This window comes from Acipenser ruthenus, chromosome 10 (assembly GCF_902713425.1).
Source record: "Acipenser ruthenus chromosome 10, fAciRut3.2 maternal haplotype, whole genome shotgun sequence".
Classification (NCBI taxonomy): Eukaryota; Metazoa; Chordata; class Actinopteri; order Acipenseriformes; family Acipenseridae; genus Acipenser; species Acipenser ruthenus.
In genome coordinates this window covers 36221864-36242646 of record NC_081198.1, presented here as the reverse complement: position 1 = coordinate 36242646, position 20783 = coordinate 36221864, and the positions used below count along the sequence as shown (strand labels likewise).

General features: G+C 41.0%; 1 protein-coding gene across 1 annotated transcript in view; it reads right to left on the bottom strand.

Annotated features, from left to right (window-relative positions):
- Positions 1 to 92: 92 nt before the first annotated feature.
- LOC117407627 (bone morphogenetic protein receptor type-2-like) overlaps positions 93 to 20783 on the bottom strand; it is a 91165-nt gene continuing 70474 nt past the window's right edge. Inside the window, exons 5-14 of the mRNA XM_034924289.2 lie at positions 12173 to 12274; positions 11715 to 11806; positions 11094 to 11324; positions 9998 to 10112; positions 6027 to 6187; positions 5244 to 5391; positions 4755 to 4891; positions 3636 to 3808; positions 1975 to 3290; positions 93 to 647 (exon numbers count right to left, since the gene is read on the bottom strand). Coding sequence (XP_034780180.2) covers positions 400 to 647; positions 1975 to 3290; positions 3636 to 3808; positions 4755 to 4891; positions 5244 to 5391; positions 6027 to 6187; positions 9998 to 10112; positions 11094 to 11324; positions 11715 to 11806; positions 12173 to 12274 — 2723 coding nt within the window. The 3' untranslated portion in view covers positions 93 to 399. The remainder of the gene's footprint in view (positions 648 to 1974; positions 3291 to 3635; positions 3809 to 4754; positions 4892 to 5243; positions 5392 to 6026; positions 6188 to 9997; positions 10113 to 11093; positions 11325 to 11714; positions 11807 to 12172; positions 12275 to 20783) is intronic.

The following is a 20783-nucleotide window of genomic DNA, read 5'->3' as shown; positions in this document are numbered from 1 at the left end:
AACATAAATCCATAGCAGTCAACCTAAAGAATATTTTTATAAACTATATATATATATATATATATATATATATATATATATATATATATATATATATAAAGAATGTAGTCTATGTTGATTGTAAATCAATACATTGTCATTTTTTTCTTTTTATCCTTCTTCACAAGAGACTTAACGATGTAATAAAAAATATCAAAATAAAAAAGTGCAAAAAAAAAAGCTTTCAAACAAAAACATAAAAAATGGAAGCATTTTACGGCAAATTTGCTGCATAGCTGAATTCTATTTAAAGCGAGTCTTTGAAGGAGAGGTGGGAAGTTAAGCTGCTTGTAATTTTTGTTACTTTTTGTTTTCTTTTTCATATCAAGTCACTTGAAGTGAAATAAAAAGGTCAACAGTTCACAGGCAGGTCATTCCGTTATCCATGGGAACGGTTGCCGTGGCAGTGCCTCCGCCCACCATGTATACAGCAGTGCTGGACTTGGAGCGGCCTGCCCTCTGGTGGCCGTTGTTGTTCACTTCGCTGTTGACCGGGTCTGTGGAGATGACCCATGTGGAGGGGCGCCACCTCTTCAGGGAATACGGAGTCTTCACTCGCTTCTTGATCTTCTCCCCAGAGCCTGGCTTAACGTCCCGTGACGTTTCACCTGAAGAAAAACAAAAGCAAAAAAAATTTACAGGTGAACAATGAAACTTCAAATTGAGTGGATATATGTCCACAAAGCTTTAACTAGAAACTCTTATACAACTTTTATTGCTTAGTTTGTATCTGACTATGAGGAAACACACTATTTCCATAGTCCTGGGAATGCCAGTAATGTGCTAATTCTGAATGCTGTGAAAACTAACAGGACAGGACAGGATGATGCAGTCCTTTACTTTTAAACAACGCTGCAGATTGTGTCAACAAAACAGTGCATGGTTCTGATCCCTGAACATGCTGGTGAAGTCTTAACTCATGCAGTTTCATTTCCCCCCAGCAGGCGTTGCTGTTGGGCTGAATTCACTGCAACAAACAGAACTTCACTTTGCTACATACTGTAAAGCCATAAATATTTGGCGAATCACACCCATAAAACCTGTTGTGCTCCAGAAATGTTGGCGACCTGTTGCAATATACAAAGTATGCATTGTTAGTGTAATTTGATATTCGTGCCAAAAATGTTTGCGTTTTTTTTCATAGGCGAAAAACACATAATAAAAAGGCTCACAAATATTTATGGCTTTACTGTATATATATTTTTTCTTATTTTGTTCACAAAGACTGCGATTCATTTACTTCAAGGGAAGTTACAGTACTTTATCAGAGTTTTTAATCTAATCTAACGTGCACTGGATTACCAGCTTCACAGTCTTCGAATTTCCTTCCTCCTGAACTGCTGATGTATAGGTTCCTGTTGAACTTTTGGCAGACATAAAAAATACTCTTTTAAAAAATTGTGGGCTGCTGTACTGGTCTTAACCTCATGTTAGTACTGTTATTTTGTTGATGTTACTGTACACAAGACGCCTTAGTGGTATATCCTGTATTATTGTTTACAGCCACCAGACTGTGATTTGCTTTTCAGATAAAACTGTATTAAAATGGGATCCTGCACTGTAAACATATTTTTTTGGACAAGTTACCAGGGAATGTACTTTGTGTTGTACAATCCAGACAAAATACTTATTAAAACTACACAAGTTTTCATGCAAGATCATGAACCACGTAAAGATTTTAAGTCACCAGGGCAATTACCTGAAAAGTCCCACTCTTTTAAAATAAATGAAAGCCATGGGTTTATTTACATGCCAGACTCTTTATAACATAATGAACAGGTTCTTGGTCTGACAAGTACCCAACATACAGCTCAGATGCCTAATTATTAATGTTTCTACTGTTGACACAAGTGATGGACACACAGGCGAATGGGACACCAACTACGCTTCCACCCAAACATGAAAAGGTCAAGGGTCATTCCCTCAGTAACTCACCCTGCATGCCGCCGCTATCCAGACTGTTGGTGGCTGACAGATCCAGTGAGTTCGGCCTCTCGACTCTCCTCACCCGGGGCTGCCGTAGATTTGTTTCTGCCACAGTATTGTCTGTGCCGGCTGCCGTCACGCTTGCCCGCTCCACAGCTGGACATGGGTTACTGTTGTTGTTATTGGAGTTTGTCCGGCCAGCGTCCAGAGCCCGGTGGTCCCTCCTGTCTACGAGCCGCTCCATGAGGCCACTGTCCCTGCCAGCCTGCTGCTCCCGCCTCAGCAGGGGCTCGTGCTCGTCCGGGCTGGAGTTGATGTTCAGCCGGCTGTCCTCCACGCTGAACTGAGACTGCAGGGCCTCTTGGACACGGTGGGCAGAGCCGTTGGCCAGCTGGCTGGTGGGCACTGACCCACTGGCGTACTGGGTCTGCATGGCGGCAGTGGAGGAGGAGGAGGAAGATGGCACGGGGCCGTTTGGCATCTGCCCACGGCTTTGTCCGTTGTTGGTAACTGTCACCACATGAGGCTCGGCCGCGTTGACTGTGTTCAGTTTGGCCACCCCGGTCTCCACCTGCTTCAGGTTGGACTTGTGCTTGCTGCCGAACTTCAGGCGAGACTCCTTGGTGACGTTTTTGGTGTTGAGCGGCAGGCTGGTGGGCCGCTTTGGCAGGTTCTGCTGCTTGGGGAGGGGGTATATGGGCGCGGGCGGCATGTCTGCTATCAGGCCCGCGTTACTGGCAGCCAAGCCGCCCACTTGGCCAAAATCCTGCTGGCCAGTGACCTCTGCGGCCAGCTTGATCAGAGGATAAAGCAGGCTGGAGCTGCTGTTGCTAAGCGGGTCAGGGCCACTGAACTGCTTCATGGAGTGCTCCATCAAGTTCTCGTCTGAGCTCTCCTTCAGGTTCTTGTCCACCTCCTTGGGGTCCAGCTTGGTGGTCTCCAGGTCTTCTTCCGTCAGCTGCAGGCAGACCAGCGAGGGCGCCCCGTGCTGCAGGAGGCCGTCATCGGGGAAGGCTGTCTCCGAGATGGTGGTCATGACGGTGCTGGGTGTCAGTCCCGTGGTGGTGGTGGTTGTGGTGGACACACTGGTGCCGCTGGTCTCAGGGCTGGGGAGCCTCGCCTGGGCCTGCTGCCGCTCGTAGTTGATGGAGTTGCGGTTCTTCTCGGGCACCGTGCCACCAGCGGCGGTGGAGGGGGTCGAATTCTCACTGGAGATGTTCTTGACGATGCCCTCGGCGTGGTGCAGGGAGTCCTCGATGTAGGAGGATGAGGAGTAGTCGGGGTACGGGCCGATCTTTGGCACTCGTCTGTTGTGTGAGAGATTCCTGGGAAAAAAAGGACAACCGGTCAGTTCAGCCTCTTTCCTGCTCTTCTTGGTAAGTGATCCTGCCCATACCTGGTTAGCAGCTTCAGCTGGTCACAGCTGAACAAATTAGTATTAATGCTGTTAATAAATAGAATAACTATAAATATGAACTCATAACCAGTATATTAGTAACATAAAAGCCCCAACATGCTGTAAACTAATAATTTCATACATCCACAATATGTAAAAATGGAGGTATGTACTTGCGCCTCCATTATCTCTCTGACGTGTACAGGAGGTTACTATAAAGTTTCCTATATGTTTTCTCCCTATCCTCTATATACAGAAAGCTGGTGCTCTGTACCTTTCGTTCTGCAAGGCAGTGGACATTGGATTGACGGTGGGGCTGACAGACTTATTCCTGTCCCAGATCATCATGAGTTCTGCCATCCTCTCCTCAGCGCACTGTGCAGTGAGCCGCGCCTCTGCGTCCTGGTCCCAGCAGTCCTCCATCGTCTCCTTCAGAGAGCGAACAGCCTGCCCAAAAAAAGAGCCCACCTATTCATACTGTACTGCTATTCACAAAACTAGACTACAGTGCCATATACCGTTGTAGGACTGTAGTGCGTATAGGAAAGATAACTCAAAACAAAACACTGGTAAATTAACTTATATACTAAGATTTATTTCTATGCCCGTTTCTGTTATTTTTGGTTATGCAGGGTTTTAACTTTAAGGACACACTCACATAAACACCCTATGTCCATTCATCAACTGGCAAAATATCCCAGCAACAAATTAAGCAAATGTGGAGCACATTAGACATAAATGAATTAGCACATCATGGAATTAGTACACGGCCGATTCTATTTAATTGAATCAAAATAAATAGGACTCCATAATCCAGGTTATCCACTCTGTCCCACACCTGCCCTCCACACAGATGACATAAGGCCACATTTAATAAGTGCACTTGTTTATCACTAAAATGACAAACAAAAAATGAAACATTACCAAACTTCAAATAAATAACTTGGTATGCGATTAGAGTGTGAATGTTGAGGACTGTTTACTTTGGCTGACTCCAGTGTCAGCCCCAGCACTGCAGGAGGACTGACCAAGGCTGAATGCAAGGCTTCACATGCCAATAGCACTCTGGTTCTGGTTCAGCTTTGTTTTCAGTTCTGTTATTTCAAGCCACTTCTCAAAAGAATTGCATACATTTTCATTAAAGATTGTTCACAATGCAGGTCTGGAATGGAAATACGATTTTAGTTGAGCAATTTCAAACTCAATTGCTTTTGTCAATTGCACCCATCTAGAAACCTGGTGGGAAAATGCTTTGTAAAGAGAGTGACAGTAATGTTCAGGTGTGCTGGGAAAATACCTTTTTTAGTATTGATATGCATGGTAATCTGCGAGTCCTGCCTTTGTAGAATTGAACTATAATTTCCTGAGATAAAGGAGGAAGCGTTCTCCTTACCAGGCTGTTCTCCTTCCAGGCTTCAGGGAACTTGGGCCGCTGCTTTTCCCGGGAAACTAGCACCTGCATGTCTTCGAAGGTGGGGTGATTCCCAGCTTCCATCAGGAATGCCATTTGATACTCCGGCACAGTCTCTCCTGGGAAGAGGTTTCAAAAGGTGATTAGAAGGTGCTGACCAAGAGCCAACATTTGTGAAGACAAAGAAACATTACAGTATGTTTGCATTTATAATACATTTAATAACTTATTGTAACTTAGCAAGAGCCTGCTTGTTCAGACAGCTGGTGCTTGATCATTGTAGTAACAGATCTTCGATTCCCAATACAGTACCTTAGTGGACCATTTGGTTTAACACTTACTATGGGTTACACAAATACTTTTATTATGGGACTTACATCCAAGATCATTAGACTGGAGTTTCCACATTTTATGTTCTCAATAAGTCTCCCATGTACTGTACTGTGAATTCATCATACTGTTGCTTCTCACCTGGAAAGAGGTCTGTACACCTCATGAATATCTCCCAGTAGATGAGCCCCAGTGCGTACATGTCCACCTGCTTGAGGGCAGATTCACAGTCCCGCAGGTTCACAGCTCCCTCCAGCACCTCGGGGGCCATGTATCGGATAGTTCCGACCTGGAGGGAAAGCAAACAAGAGTTATAGAGGCTCTGGATAGGGTGGTACATAATACATAAGCAAAGAACAGAGAATCATAGAGCAATTAAACTGGGCAGGTAGCAACAATGACCAAGCAGTGGAATAAGAAGGTAATGGTTGCCACCTTGCATCACAGGGACAGAAGCAAAGCAACAGGGAACAGCGAGCACTTCGTGGTGAATGAAAGCATGACAAATGCTTTGCAGGCTTCTCAGGTGGCCACTTGGTAGCATTCAGTTCAACCTGCTGTGATACCATGACAGCCCACCCAATACACGTCACAAGGTATCAGCCATACAATCCTAAAAGGCCTGTTTAAGATACTATTAAAAATATTACTCTGACACTACATTACTAGTGCTAAAAAATGCACTTTCATCACAGCTGGAAAAGGTCTTCTCCAGATGCATGTAAAACTCTAAAGAGCGGCATAGGATCCTCCACTATGTCCCTGTTGTTTAACCACCAGTGATTCTGTATAAACCATGTAGTGTGGAAAAAGTCTTGGTCTAGATGAATAACTGTGACAATTAAACATCTTTCAAATAAATAATAAATCAGTCAAATAGAATTCCTGCCTGCTCATGAACTCCCTGGGCCCCCAGCAGCTTACCTCACTGATGGCTGCGTTGTCCTCCTCTCCCGGCCGGACCAGTCTGTTTCCTGTCAGTTTCATAGAGAGTCCGAAGTCGCTGATCACACACGTGCCATCGTTCTTTACCAGCACGTTGCGGCTGTTCATGTCCCGGTGTGAAACTGCAGGCTTGTAGTAATCTGTTGGGAGCAGACGAGAGAAAAATCAAGATGACAAACTTCCCAAAGAGTTCAAATGACGCTCATTTTGATTATTGAAGTTTCTGAAACGCCTCAGGTTTTACAATCCTAATACCATGGTGCTTATGCCTGGAACCAGAAGGTCTGAAGGTGATGTCACCCACACAGACACAGCTTTGTCAGAATACCTTTGCATTTTTGGAAACCATGGCAACATAGGGTAACTAGATTTAGGCCCTGATAGACATAAAAACCTGTAATTTCCTACTCACAATTCCACTCTCAATTTCCTTTTTGTCTGAGTTAGGAAAGCTGTCATTAAATATGGTTTCTGGCAGCTTTTTTCTTACTGTTATCCCAAGGAATTACACTTTGTTTCAAAAGTAATAGAAGGAGTATCTAGGGCTGAAAAATGAATATGTTGTACTGGTGTAAGAGGAATTGGTGAAAAGCCTTAGGGAAAAGGAAAAAGATATGAGATAAAATAAATAATTCATCATGAAAATGAGAGAATGAAATGGAAGAAAAAAGTCTGCCAAAATGCCAGGATGTTAAATAAACCAGTTTACTGAAAATCTTTCAGCATTAACTACATATTTACAGTGTTTCCTATGGAAATAAGTCATACAAACGTTATATTATAGGGGGTTACTTTCCGGGTCTAGCATTCTGCAGTTTTGAGTGGAGCCATTTTAACCTAGACCGCTTGCAGTTTTTAAAGGAGATAAGCTGAATGTTTGGAGATTCAAATTTAAAATATCTCTTCCTGAATCTTGCATGGCAGAGCACACATCCTTTGTGTTCGTTCAATAAACAAGCTTTCTTGTGTTCTTTTTCCAGGCTATGGAGGGTCTCACACAATGATAAATGATAGGAAAATACCCTAACATTAAAAAAAAAAACACTAAACAAAAAAAACCCAAACCTATTCGTCTCAATAACAGTATTCAACAGCATTACGAAACTAGCTGTTCTCCTAAACAACCTAAAGGCATTTTAATTTCAAATACGCAGCAAAGTGTTTATCCCCTTGTCTGGTCACATGTCGCCTTGTGTTTGGCGGCGGGACAGGACTGTGGTTTTTTTAAATACAGTGTACGAATTATGGATTCAACTTCCAGCTTCTTTCCAGGATGCGCCACCATTGCTTAATACATCCAAGCAAAAGCTTTGAAAACCAAGTCAAATTTTAACAGGATTAAAAAAAAGGTACAAATATATTATTTAAAGAAGTGCCAACCAAAGATTTACTGTACCTTACCGTATTTTCACTGCCTTGCCTTTTCTCATGTGGTCATTTGATTCTTTGCTTGTATTTTATACTTCAACTTAGACTTGCTGCTGCTTCCTGCTGCAAAGTACCCATTCACTTGTGTTGCAGTTTAAACTGACTCCAATGACCTAGCTGCAATCCAGCCACGTGAACAGCAAAGGTACCAGGATGCAACACTTGTCTGTAGTGTTGCATTTCAAATGTTTGCATGCACCGATTAACATAACATACAAGGTGAAGAACCAAAAGATTCTGAACAACAAAAGAGAGCAGTAATGAAAAAAAAAACCTTGGTTAGCACTTCTTTAAAAACAATTAACTTTTTAAGGAAGTTCAACTTGCACAGAAGATGGCTTCTAGCGTCCTTGCTCTTGAGATTCCTAGTGAAGCACTAATAAATAGATCAGCAGACTCAGAATCTGCAGTTATCCCTCTACCAAAGTCCGTCGCACCTTGCAACAGGGAAATACTACAGCTTTTTCAGGGATTGAATTCAAATAATGAATTAATCTGTTTTGTAAAAAAAAAAAACAAACAAGCCAATCTTGGCCTAGATAACAGCAGCCTATTTGTTCTGTTGGCCTAAAATCACTTCCACATGTCACAGCAGAATGCCTTGCATTTCCACCATGCTCAACTGTGCAGACACTGCAGCTGCAATTCAATGAATTTCAAGGCAGGGTCTCAGCAGTTTGTAAAACCACTGAAAACTACACACAAAACATCAATTATGCATCTGTAGCACGATTCATACTGAAGCGATTTAAATATTCCATGTAAAAACAAAAGCAGCCGGTCAGCTTATTTCATTTTATGGGTTTCCATATGTTTTATTAAGAAGCATAGTGCCCCCACACAAAATACATATTAATGATATGATGTTTTTATAGACAAGCCCCAGCTGAAATAATCCTCCTGTTTTATAAAATGTTTTAATGCCTTCCTGAGCTGCAGTAGTAATTTGAGTTGATGCAGTTAGAAAGTGGAGCATGCCTGTTTGATGGCAAGAATGCTACCAGCAAGGGAAAGTGTGGTCGCCTGTGGCTGACACTGCCTTTTGGGAACATAAACAAACTGGAAACCCCCACAAGATCTGGTTTCTGCTGAACCATCACCCAGGAGCCACATTCAATCTAGTATCAGAAAATTAAACATGATTGTAGAGAACACTGTAGCTTTGAACACAGTTTTGTTGAAATTAAATTGTGGGAATTAAACCCTGAGGAATCCCAGAAGTTTAAACTTAATAGAACCAAAAACAATATCCCCCTCCCCCAAACCCCAATTGGCATATATCTATTTAATGTTGACATTATAATACAAAACATAAAACTTTCGATTACAAAGATTCAAATTAAATATGTTGCAAGACAAATATAATACTATTGTGGATCATATTTAATTTAAAACATCTAGAGTAAGAAAGGCAATTGTCTACGCTTTTAAAATTTAAGAGGCCGTCTCTGGAGTGCACTTGAAAATCATATCTAGTTCCAGTTTGAAAACAAAACAATAAAAACAGAATAGCTGTCCTAGGAGATAGTGGACACTTGACAAGCATGCTGATACTCTTTACTGCAAACAGAGCTTCAGCAAAGCAAAATGCAGATTGATGCTGTGTTTTGTTTCTGACTTTCTGTTCTCCACAAAGAGATCATTTGTCGTACTGCGGTCCTGCGCCAATTGCTGAATGATCTTAAAGGCCACTGGCTAAGGGGCGCTGATGTTGAGCCAAAAGGATGACATCATATCTCCCGAAGCAAGACATCTGATTCGGTCTGGTTCTCATGCATGTAGGCCTAATGCCTGGCAACTGGACTGGAACACCAGCCTCTGCAGGGGATTTCTAAGCACAGATTGGGGCTCTGCTTGTTTGCCTTGCTGCCTCCTCCATACATAGAGGAATTAAGGTTTGAAGAGTGCAGACAGACAAAAAGAGCCATAATGCCCCCACATAGCTTTTGAGAGTTATCTGGATGTCTTCGTGCCTAGCGGCTGTTAATGATTTACAAGGACAAAAGTGAAAACGGACTCACAAGAAAGCCAGCCAAGTGTGAACAATGTAATGCTGGATGGGACGGACAGAGTTTTATGTAACGGACACACAGACTTTCTATTTTTGTACAAAGAGATCCTGGGATCTTTCACAGACTATTTGTAAACCCCCAAAACAGAAACCCATTACTATTAGGTCAACTATAATATAATTATCAGTTACTAGTTAATACTATCATTTAATTAATTGTATTGCTAAATACTACATTGTTCTGCATTCGAATGTTACGGTTTCAATTTTTTTTTTTTGTAGTAAAACAATGTTCTTAATCACGATCTTAATACTGCTGCCCTACATTTTAAAAAACCTGTCCTGACCTGGTATATTTATATTGTGTGTGAAGTGATTTTATGAAGCGTTTTGACAAATCACCGCAGTGGAACACCCCAGCATGGTTAAACTGCGGACGGCAGCATATAGATCCCCCACTGTTCAAATCTTTAAAGCAGCCCCCCAGTGCATCGTCAATGGAACAGCTTACCTCCTCTCAGCAGCTCGGTGTGAAGGTACGCCAGGCCGCGGGTCACAGAGTGAGTCAGTCTGCAGGAGCTCACCCAGTCACTGGTATGCAGACTCAGGTACCGACACAGAGAACCCTGAACACAAACACACCGTTTACAATGGTTACGACAGTGTCTGTGACAACTGGAAGTCATTTGTGGGGGAAACAATCAATGTTATCTCTAAAATTATGAACCTGTACATTTTTTAACCAAATTGACCTTAGAGGCACATCAAGTTCACACAGGTGTATTTACGGTTTCTGTTATCAGAGCTATGACTAATAAAAAATTGGTTTGTTTTGTACCAGGGAAACAGAGCTCTACTGAAGACATGAAACCAACTTCAAACAAAAGTGTTATCCAGGATAAAAGGGGGAAACCTGCAGTGACTCACTTAAATTGTACGTCAGTCTGTCACTCTAAAGAATTGTAGAACTTCCTTCCTGTCGCTATTCCAGAATTTTCAAACAAAGTCTGTTCTGTTTGTGGCAGTGGATATTTTCATCGATACACTACTGGAGAATTACTGTGTAGTGTGATGAAGTATGGAATGTTTAGCGTTGCAGCCACTGCCTGGGTCAATACTGCATCGCCACAGGAGTGTGCACAGGAGGGCCATGATTAAGGCTTGACAAATGACAGCCACAGCAGTTTAGCAATGACAGGCTGAACAAAATGAGCTACCTCCTCTTCACGGCGATGGAGCTTATGTGACCTTTTGAGGCAGCTAGGTGTTATTGATAAAGCACTAACATGGAGTAAATTTAACTGCACTGCCGGAAGCACTGGCGCCCACTGCTTAAAACCTTTACTCTTACCTAAACACTACATAAATAGTGATAGAAGTGATTTCACATATTTTAACTTATCTGTGCTAACAGCAAGTTGGGAAAACATCCTGGTAAAGTTTAAAATAAATTGAATGTTCCACTGGAAATATTATTTTTCACATATTTAATGTACAGGGGCTTTGCCCAGTGTTTTGCAATGTGGTCAGGGTGGCTTGTTCATGGCTACGGGGGGGGGGGGGGGGGTTGGTCTGCCTGTAGAAGAGTGCAGGTAGACAGTGCTCACGTGAGGATAGTACTCCATGACCAGCAGGTACTCCATGCGGCCTTCAGCAGTGAGCCTCTCGTCCCCCACGATGAACCTGGCGATGTTGTCGTGCTCCATGAGTGGCAGCCGGTATATGTTCCTCTCGTTGATGAAGTTTTGCCTGTTGCTGTAGTTAAACACCTTCACACCCACGGGCCGCTCGTCCAGGGACCCTTTATATACCGCGCCGTACCGGCCGCGTCCAATCAGCTGGGAGCAAGAGAGAGCAACATTCACAAAGGGGCACGGGAATCACACATTAAGAAACTTAAAAGAAGCCCCAGCCAGACATGGATCATTGGGATACAAACTGTGTCTCTCTTCATTTGTATCCTATTAAAAGTCATTGAGCTCACCAGGACTGCAAGTACAATTGATTGTTTTTGGTAGAAAGTATAGCCTCTGTCTCTTTAAAAGCCCACTGATCACAACAATGGCTCTTCTAGCTTAATAGTCGAATGCAGCAATCCCAATGTCCCTTGAAATCTGTCTCTATTTTTCTATGGTAGTTATTCTAAAAGTATGTCACCACTTGTATGGCTTGACACCTCCTTTGTATAGACATTGAGGGCTCCACTGAGGTACCCCGGCAGTTCTTACCTCAAGCAGTTTGAGGCTGTCCAGGTCGAGGGAGGGCTCAGAGGAAGCTGCTTCCATCATGTTCATGTTGTGAAGGCCTGCTTTACGATCTCCTGCGGGCAAAACAGAGGGCAAGTGTTAGCAGGGAATTCAGGAATGAATGGCACAAAGTCCTTTGGTTGGTTTTATATTAATAGGTTCTGGAAGCACAGTTATAACAGCAGTTCATTGAAGTTTTTACATTCAGTTGTACATTCAGACTGTCTTGCCAACAGGCAACAGCTGCCTAATGAATGTGATGCTGTATTGAATGAATCCTGCTCTTACTGTACATCCCTGGATTAGGATATTTTTATGAATGGCAGGAGGATGTTCGGATTAATGTCATTTGAATCCTGAATTGAACATAGGGCATGCCATGGTGGAAAGGACTATGACAGGACTTCACAAACAGTAAGGGAGTGTGGTAATTCTCTCACCTGTTAGCATCCTGTACCCAAAGAAAAGTGCCACGATCAGGACAGCCACGACCGAAACGGAGGCCAGTGCAATAACGATGGTCTCCTCACGACTGTTTGGGTCTACAAATAAAGAAACAAATGCAATTAGGTCATCTGTAAATACAAATAAATCCATGAATTCACACAGAGTATAAATTATTTAGGAAATAAGGGTGATTCCGAAAGGATTTGTTATTCAGCAGTGCCATTGAAAACACCTGGATTAGGGTATATGCAGATGGTATGCAAACTGAGTCAGAGAACCAGTGTCGTTGCGCCAAGTTATTTCCCTATTTTACGGCACTTTTAAAATGAATTTAAACACAAATCAGTTGAACAAATTATATCTTTGTGGAAAATGAGTGTTTGGAACGCTTTTTCAATGAGGAAATAAAAAAAAAATGATCAAGGTAATGAAGAGTGTAATGATGCTCCAGTGCTAATTAACACAGTGCTGCAGTGTGGTGTGATGGTACAGTTCACATCTGCGCATAATCCACTCTGCGTCTGCCTGCAAAGATGAAGCCATGTAAAGCTGAATCAAATATGAACACAATCAAAACAATTACCACCCTAATTAGTGTAAGTATAAATTAGTATCAGATGCTGCACTCCTTCACACATGGCTGTGGTGCATTACAGAAATAAGCAGAGAATGTTGTTTTGATGTTGCTGTTTTTTTATGATTTGGATGTCTTTACTTATTCCAAATACAGGAGTATCCAGAATATTAAGGGCATGTAAACACATGCTTATACTTCTCTTTTACAGCTAGCAAGATCCATTCCTCAGTTCAAAATATACTCGTTTTAAAAAAAAAAATACAATAAAAACTCACTACTTAAAGTTTTCTTCATCTGTTTTTATTTTGTTTGATAGTGTTCTAGACTGTTCTGGTTTAATTAACTAGGGCCTAGAAAAGTTTAATGCAAGCCAGACATTTAATTAATAAAAACAAACAGCATTTAATATTAGAGTTAGAGCTTTGTGAATAGGGCTGATATTTATAAATACAGTATATTCCTTACACATGCATCTACTGACTGAACATATATTATTATTATTAGTTTATTATTATTAGTTTATTTAGCAGACGCCTTTATCCAAGGCGACTTACAGAGACTAGGGTGTGTGAACTACATATCAGCTGCAGAGTCACTTACAATTACGTCTCACCCGAAAGACGGAGCACAAGGAGGTTAAGTGACTTGCTCAGGGTCATACAATGAGTCAGTGGCTGATGTGGGATTTGAACCGGGGACCTCCTGGTTACAATCCCTTTTTTTTAACCACTGGACCACACAGCCTCCATATAATTACAGTGATCTGCTACCAAAGCCCCCAATGTGTAGCTCAAACAGGTGTGTCTTATCCAGTGTTGTTTTCTGTGATTTGGGCCTCTGTAGCACGCTGTCTGTTGCTTGTCACAATACGCTGCACACGTCAGAGGGCTTGATCCATCATGACTCGCTTGCAACCGTAGGTTTCTTGCAAACGTTGCAATTTCAGGATCTTCCAGGAGTCTTGATGGACACTTTGTTCAATGCAGCCAATACACACAGCTTATAGAGGTCTAGAGGATCACATGACGCACACTGCAGAATAGGGTCAATTCTATTTTTACATCTTACATTCTATAAGATTTTGGCCAGTCAGTATACTGTATTTTTGTAATTAAGCCATAATATATATTTCAAAGTGGCAATGCCAGAACAGATTTGAAGAAATCAGGTGTGAGATTTGGGAATACTCTGTTAAAATGTATTGCGATTTCCTTTCTTTAAGGAGTGAGACTCCAAATGATTGAGAAACAAACAAACAAACAAACAAACAAACAAACAATCAATGCACCATGTTGTTCACTGGTTTAGTGGGTGGGTGATCGTGTCAGTTTTGCATCTTTGTTTTTTCTACTGGTAATCGCCCTGTGCAGACGCTCTGTAGTTTGTTCGTTTCACCCCCTCAGGGCATCATTAAGTTAACAATGGTTCATCAGATCTGATGCATGAACAGAGCAAGTCAGGCTAGTTAAAAAAAAAAAAAAAAAAAAAAAACACAGAGAGGGATGAAGCTTGTTGTAGGAGTCAGCTGATTTCCAACTATGTGGCAGCTTTTCTCCAAACAGTAGAGCAAACGAGACAAAAAGCCAAGGCGAACCGTTTATATACAAAAAAAAAAAAATTGGAGTGTACGTCAAGAACAAAGCCACCAAACACACAGAGCAAGCAAATCAGAAACAGACTCCTGATGGACAACAGGATGCCACTTCAGAGGGTATCACATCATTAAAGAAATTATTGGTTATTAAAAGCAGATTCTAATTTAGAACAGCTTTACACTGTAAGCCATCAAACACTGGCCAGCTGTTTTCATACCTACTTTTTAAACTGATCCTAATTATAAAGACTTGTACTGTGTACTAGCTGTGGCAGTATGCCATGACAGAGCTGTCCAACTTTCATATCTTTAAAATGGCTGGTACTGTTAGAGTGAGCTCTCCAAAACTAAAACAAATGACGTCAAATCCACAGCAGTGTGCCACCAAAAAGAAAAACACATTTTTATAGGAACCTCTTAGACAAAACTAAACTATTCTAAATGTCATGCATGCTTAACACAGAAGGCAGATCTGCACTGAAACTGAGTCAGGGACACACAAAGCACTTAAATACTTTTGTTTCAAGTCTCATATCACAATATCTGCACAAGTTTTCTACATGCACCATTTTATATGAAAAGGGCTCAACTTCATACCAAGAAAGAACTGAAATGGGAATGCAACACTATGCAGAGTTTCAGACAGGGAACAAATAAATACCTCTGCAAATATGACCATGCTATTGGCAGGTAAATCTTTGCAACCATCTCCAAAAGTCAAGCAGAGATTGGACTGAGGACTTCACTCCACCTTTTATGTTAAAATTCTGTCAGCTACCAATATTCTAGCCAGCCTGTGCCGAGTGTTTGAGTTTCCATACTCCTCCCCAACCTCCATTCTTTTTGACCTCGCCAGGGGGGTTTCCTATACTGTACAAGCTTAGACATGTCAATCAAACTTCAGGCAGCACCAAATGTCTAAAAAAGGAGGAAAAAAAAAAGTTAGGCAGAGTGCCAGAATCAAGCAATTAAAATGCTGATAACAGAAACGTAGACTTCAGTACGCCTGACAACATTTTATAGCATAAAGCAGAACTGTTTTGATTATTTTTCCTTTGCAAAGCATATTGAAATCTCTGAACAAAAACAGACAGGCTGGACACAGCTTGATGCAGCCTTGTGCTTGACAGATGAAAACAGGACTGCTGTGAAGGTCTTTTCAATATTGAATCCACTGAAAAGCAGCAGCAGAAGAATATCAGTATTACATACGGCTGGTTCTCTATTTAAAATGTTTTTCAGAAGACATTTTCTCCTTTATGCCATTTCTTTTCAAGTCTGTCCGTTAGATTTTCTCATGTTATTTTGTGAGCTGCTGTTACAGAAGGCGCGAAGGAAAATATATTTAGGGTTGGCTAACCGCTCTAAATGCCACAGCAATCTTTCTTCTGCTATCTAAATAGATCAACCAAAAAGAAATTGCCTGTTAAATTAATGGGAGATGAGAAAAAATTGCATACGAGAACACAGCAGCATACTAAATGAACCTACACAGTGGGACACAGAGACTATCAGTGAGGAATACACTGCAGTTTACTATCTGATACAGCACCCAATATGTTAGATTTCTGTCATAGAAACATACTTGGTCAGTACACACACATATACTTTTTACACACACGTTTACATAAATATTCTGGGAAACGACACATTGTTTGTCTATGCTTGTTTGAAACTCTCTGCTTTCACACCAGCAAATGAACTATATAAAAAACAAAAAAAACACAGAACTGCATTTGACAGCTCGCTAGTAAATCCTGTTACAAGTCTTATGAGGAGAGTGCTTAATTCTCTTGTAACCAAAATCAGGACCTATTAAAAGCTCCAGTCGCACTGTCTCCCAGCTGGTGAACAGGGTCAGGGAGGGTGTATCCAGACTGTGAAACACAACATTTGAAGAAGGCGGCACTGAAAGTCAGAAGACAGAGACCACCTACACGACTTTACAGCTTGCCTGGTGATAGCTATTCTTAAAAAAAGAGAAGTTTACAAGGGGGAACAGAGACAACCTCAGAGGCCTTACATGATGTAACATACAGCACAGACTGAATCTTCTGCGCCTCAAACACCCCTTCAGTATTCTGTGTTGTTTTACTTCAGTAGCGAGGCCAGGAATGCATTTTGCGGAGGGGAAACGTGTTACATACAGCATGCTGGCCAGAAAAAACATATAACAATTGTAAAAGAAAGCCAGGGCTGTTTTGCCATCCGAGAATGGAAATACGTATCAATTGGCACGCCAGCATGCAAAAGATGATTAATCATAGTAGAGGGGATTTTTCTGTGATGCTGTTTCATTGTACCTACGCCCTCGCCTTACTCTATCCAAGATAAAAATAAAACACCACAACACTGACAATCATTTTAGTACTGCCTTCATTCCCCACAGGGCACCTAATCTTGTGATGAGAAGGTTCTGTTCCTTCCTATTTTTTAGGGGAGAGGATGTTGATCACTGCAGCATTCACTTTATGAATTAAGAAATACGTCCATAAACATGAGGGCTATTTACTGTTAAGTCAGTGAAACCCCCAGAAGTGAATATGCTTTCATTTTGATAAATTAATGTTACTTTGAAGAGATCATTTAGTGCTGAACTATGGGCTTTGGCAGACACACCTATGCCTTCAAATCTGTGGCTGCAGTAGCAATGATTCTCCCAGCAGGTGTCACTATTGTCCAGAGGCAAGAATACAGTGGGAAAACTGCCGAACTAGATAGCAGAAATATGGCACTTTGTTTAGGTGTCATTATGTTCCTTCTTATAAAGCAACAAAGATATGATACCAGTATCATCATTTTTTAGCAAGACTATTTCTACAGTTTGTTTAACGAGTTATGAAACTTGCATGAATACATTTTGAATTGTATCTGCCATTTTGTCACAATGGAATTTAAAGAATATGACAACTAATGTACTTTACCATCCTCTGTCTGGATAATTATACAGATTTTTCAGTTCTGGAATGCTCCCGAGCATGTTATTTTGCAACAAGTGTCGTCTTGTGCACAGCAAACCATAATCAGAAAAAAAAGTATATTTTTATTGGTTTGGCTAGTATGGTGCTCATGAAAATGGCAGAGAGCCCAGCAAACAACTCAAATCACTTTTTGTCTCTATTAAGATTAATCTCTCGTCTCCCTTTGGAATACCAACATCTGCGAGACAGCAGCTTTGCGAAGCAACTGCACGGGGAAGGCTACGAGAGGGGTATCTCTGCATCCTGGATCCTCCAGCTGTGCAGTCATGCGTGTGCAGGTTGCAACAGACTCTGTACAAGGATGTTGGCCCTGGCTTTGGGGGGAAATGAACAGTGGGGACTATTAAGGGGTTTCTTCGACGGATGTGGAACACCTTGGCCTCTATCCAGAGGACTATGCACATAGTCACAGTCCTTTAAAAAAAATCTGGGAACAGGTTTTTGTTTTGTTTGTTTGTTTTGTTTTTTTTTCTGAACCCAGTCACACAGAAATGTTCCTCATATGCTTCTTTTTTCAACTACTGAGATTCATTATTATTGGGGAAATGTCATACAGTGTGATATGGATAACTATAATAACATGTAATACACACAGTGATATGCATATTACCATATAATCTGACATTGACATTGCAATTGTGTACTAGATTCATCTGTATTTAAATAATAATCTTCATCAACACTGTTTTAAAATGTCCCTTGTATGAACAAGACAGAGTCTCCCCTAATAATGAATAAATCAATGAAAGCCACTGTTGGTTGAACTTGTATGTTCCTTTGCTACTTACAACTGTGAACACGCTGTAACTAACGTAGCCCTTCTCGAAGTTCCCTGTTCGCTTTCACCTTCTGACATGCCTTCATTTCTCATTTCTTGTTAAGACGCCGGCATATCTGAATACGTTCATTGCCGTTTTCTTTTGAAACCTCTCCAATCACATGAAAATCATTTGTTATTTTCCTCATCTTGACTTGACAAGTTTTCAAACTGTCTGGAAACGAGCAGCCATCGCACTGATAAATCAGTGAATCTGGCAGGGTATGGGATTTGTAGTTTTTAATGTATGATTAACAGTGGGCAGTGGACACCAATAAACTACATTCCCAGAGTACATTACGATTGAGCTATGAGAGCTTAGATCCGACTTTTTAAATTTTATTTTATACTTGTAAATATTTTTTATAGTCAACGAGTATGCTGTATGCTTATATGTTAGTGCTTGTTCTAATTTGTCCCCAGATCCACCAAAGATCCTTTCACGTATTAGCCACCACTGCTCCTGTGAAGATGAAATTTACTGTGGCCACTTTCCCTGATAGAAACACTCAACGACATGTTAAGGTTGCTGTTGGCATGCTGCAGTTCACACTTTTTTAATGTCACGCAAGGCAACCATTCCCTAAGGGTATCTGGTCTTTTTACTCCAAAGAAAATAAATCCTATTTGATACATTCCTGTGGTACAGTACCGTGCTGTCTGAACTGATAAGAAACTGTCAACTGTAGGGCATCCTGGGATCACACAGCGATATCTCTGCCTCTTCGTGCCAAGATTGCAGCTGAGCTTTGATTCAAAACCAACATCTCCTGGCTTCCAGTTCACAACTCTCTCTAATTTTGCCTAGACTAGATACACAAAAACCCCAGAAGAATGTACCTGTGACCATAAGGATTTCGTTGCGGAAGACAGCAAAGGAAAGAATGTACAACTTAACTGTGCAAGTACTGTCTAGTTACTATACATATTGTGATAGAAACAAATGGTCTCAAAATAAGCATCGAAAAATGAAATTAATAAAAACAGAAGCCCTGTCTATATCTTATATCAACAAGAACTGGAACAATACAGAGTTTCATCCGTTACACTTTAGCTAACAGGGCATGAATAACCATGTAATTACATTGGTTTCTGCTCTTACACATCAAGGGCCCTGTGATCAGCATATTGCTACCTGATGTAAACACATGGTAACACCAAGGTCATGTAATTACACACTTAACACTAGTAATTATAATGTAAGCGCATGAGCCATTGGTAGTCACCCAGTTATTGCAATGTTATTACATGGTTATACATGCTAATCAAAAGGGCTACCACTTCTTAATCCTACGGTCATCATCACCAACCAATTACTGAGGCAGACTGTTAACATGTAGATAACATGCTCAAGGCTTGCAAATGAAAATGTGTGCATACAAGGGCTGTAATGACTGACCATGTAACAATGAATCGTGCTACATGGTATCTTTATAGAGGTGTGTATTGTGATAAATTACTAAAAGCATTACATAACGTAGCTACTTGCAGTCCATCAAATGATTCTTGAATGATGAAGCACAGGATTATTAACGTTTTAAAAAGTGGTAGTGCAGTATTTAGCTTTGCCACTGTCTAGCATAAAGAAAGACACTGCCTAGTAGCAGGTAATGTTATAAATTCTCTATTTGAACCCATTTAAACTGTGTAAGTTTCTAAAGTAGTGATTATTGCAGTGGACATTCCAGGGTCTCCAAATCACCCAACCCATGACCTTGAATAAAGTGCTTCAAAGGAATGGTGGGCCTTTCTTGTGTCTTCATTTATAAATTACCACGAAACCGAAGTGCCTGTCAATTCACATTTGAAAACGAGACAGCGTACAAATGAAAAGCTGCAAAGTAAACCCAGTTTAATGTCATTGGGAGAAGCAGATAACAAAATGAAGATTTTTCTGGTCGTCGCGTGTTTCACTTCACCAGCAACACAATTCCATTACATTCCATTAAAAAAAAAAAAAACTGGTTTATACTGAAGTCAGAGCACAGTTTGGAGCGGCTGCGAGTTCCACAGGAAATTCTACTCTATTGTTGTTTTGTTTTTTTCTCTCTGGCAAATTGTTCTCTGTTAAAAAGATCTGTCTTTATCTCTTCTTTTTTTAAAAAAAAAAGTATTCCAGAGAGGCTTATATTGACTAAGAATGATACTGCAGGGTGAATGTCTTGGCTTAGAAAAAGGCAGTGCTTCCTGTGTGTGTGCCATGGAACATGGACTGTTTACAAATCCTGGAGCCAGACCGGGATGGGCCTGGAGACTCCCTGTCTGTTTCCAGCTCTCCCGCTCTCATTCCTGTTACACAACACAGCCCTCATATTCAATCAGATTCACAGCAAATTCTCCTGCAGCTTGACCTTTCTTTAATGCGTCTCCAATTTATTTATTTTTGCACGGCCCCATAGTACCAATTAACAGTGTAGATCAGTTTAGATCAACTTGTTATCATTCAAAGAAAAATCCACACTTGTGACTAGACTTTGTTCACTAAGCTTTTACTCTAGTGCAACACTTTTTTCTAAGTTAAGAAACAGCTTAGATATGAGCAAGGCCTTTAAATTAACATCCTGAGCTGTTTAGTTTTGAAACATAACCTTTTTTTTTCACTTAGAAAAATGCGGATAAAACTTTGCCCTGGAAC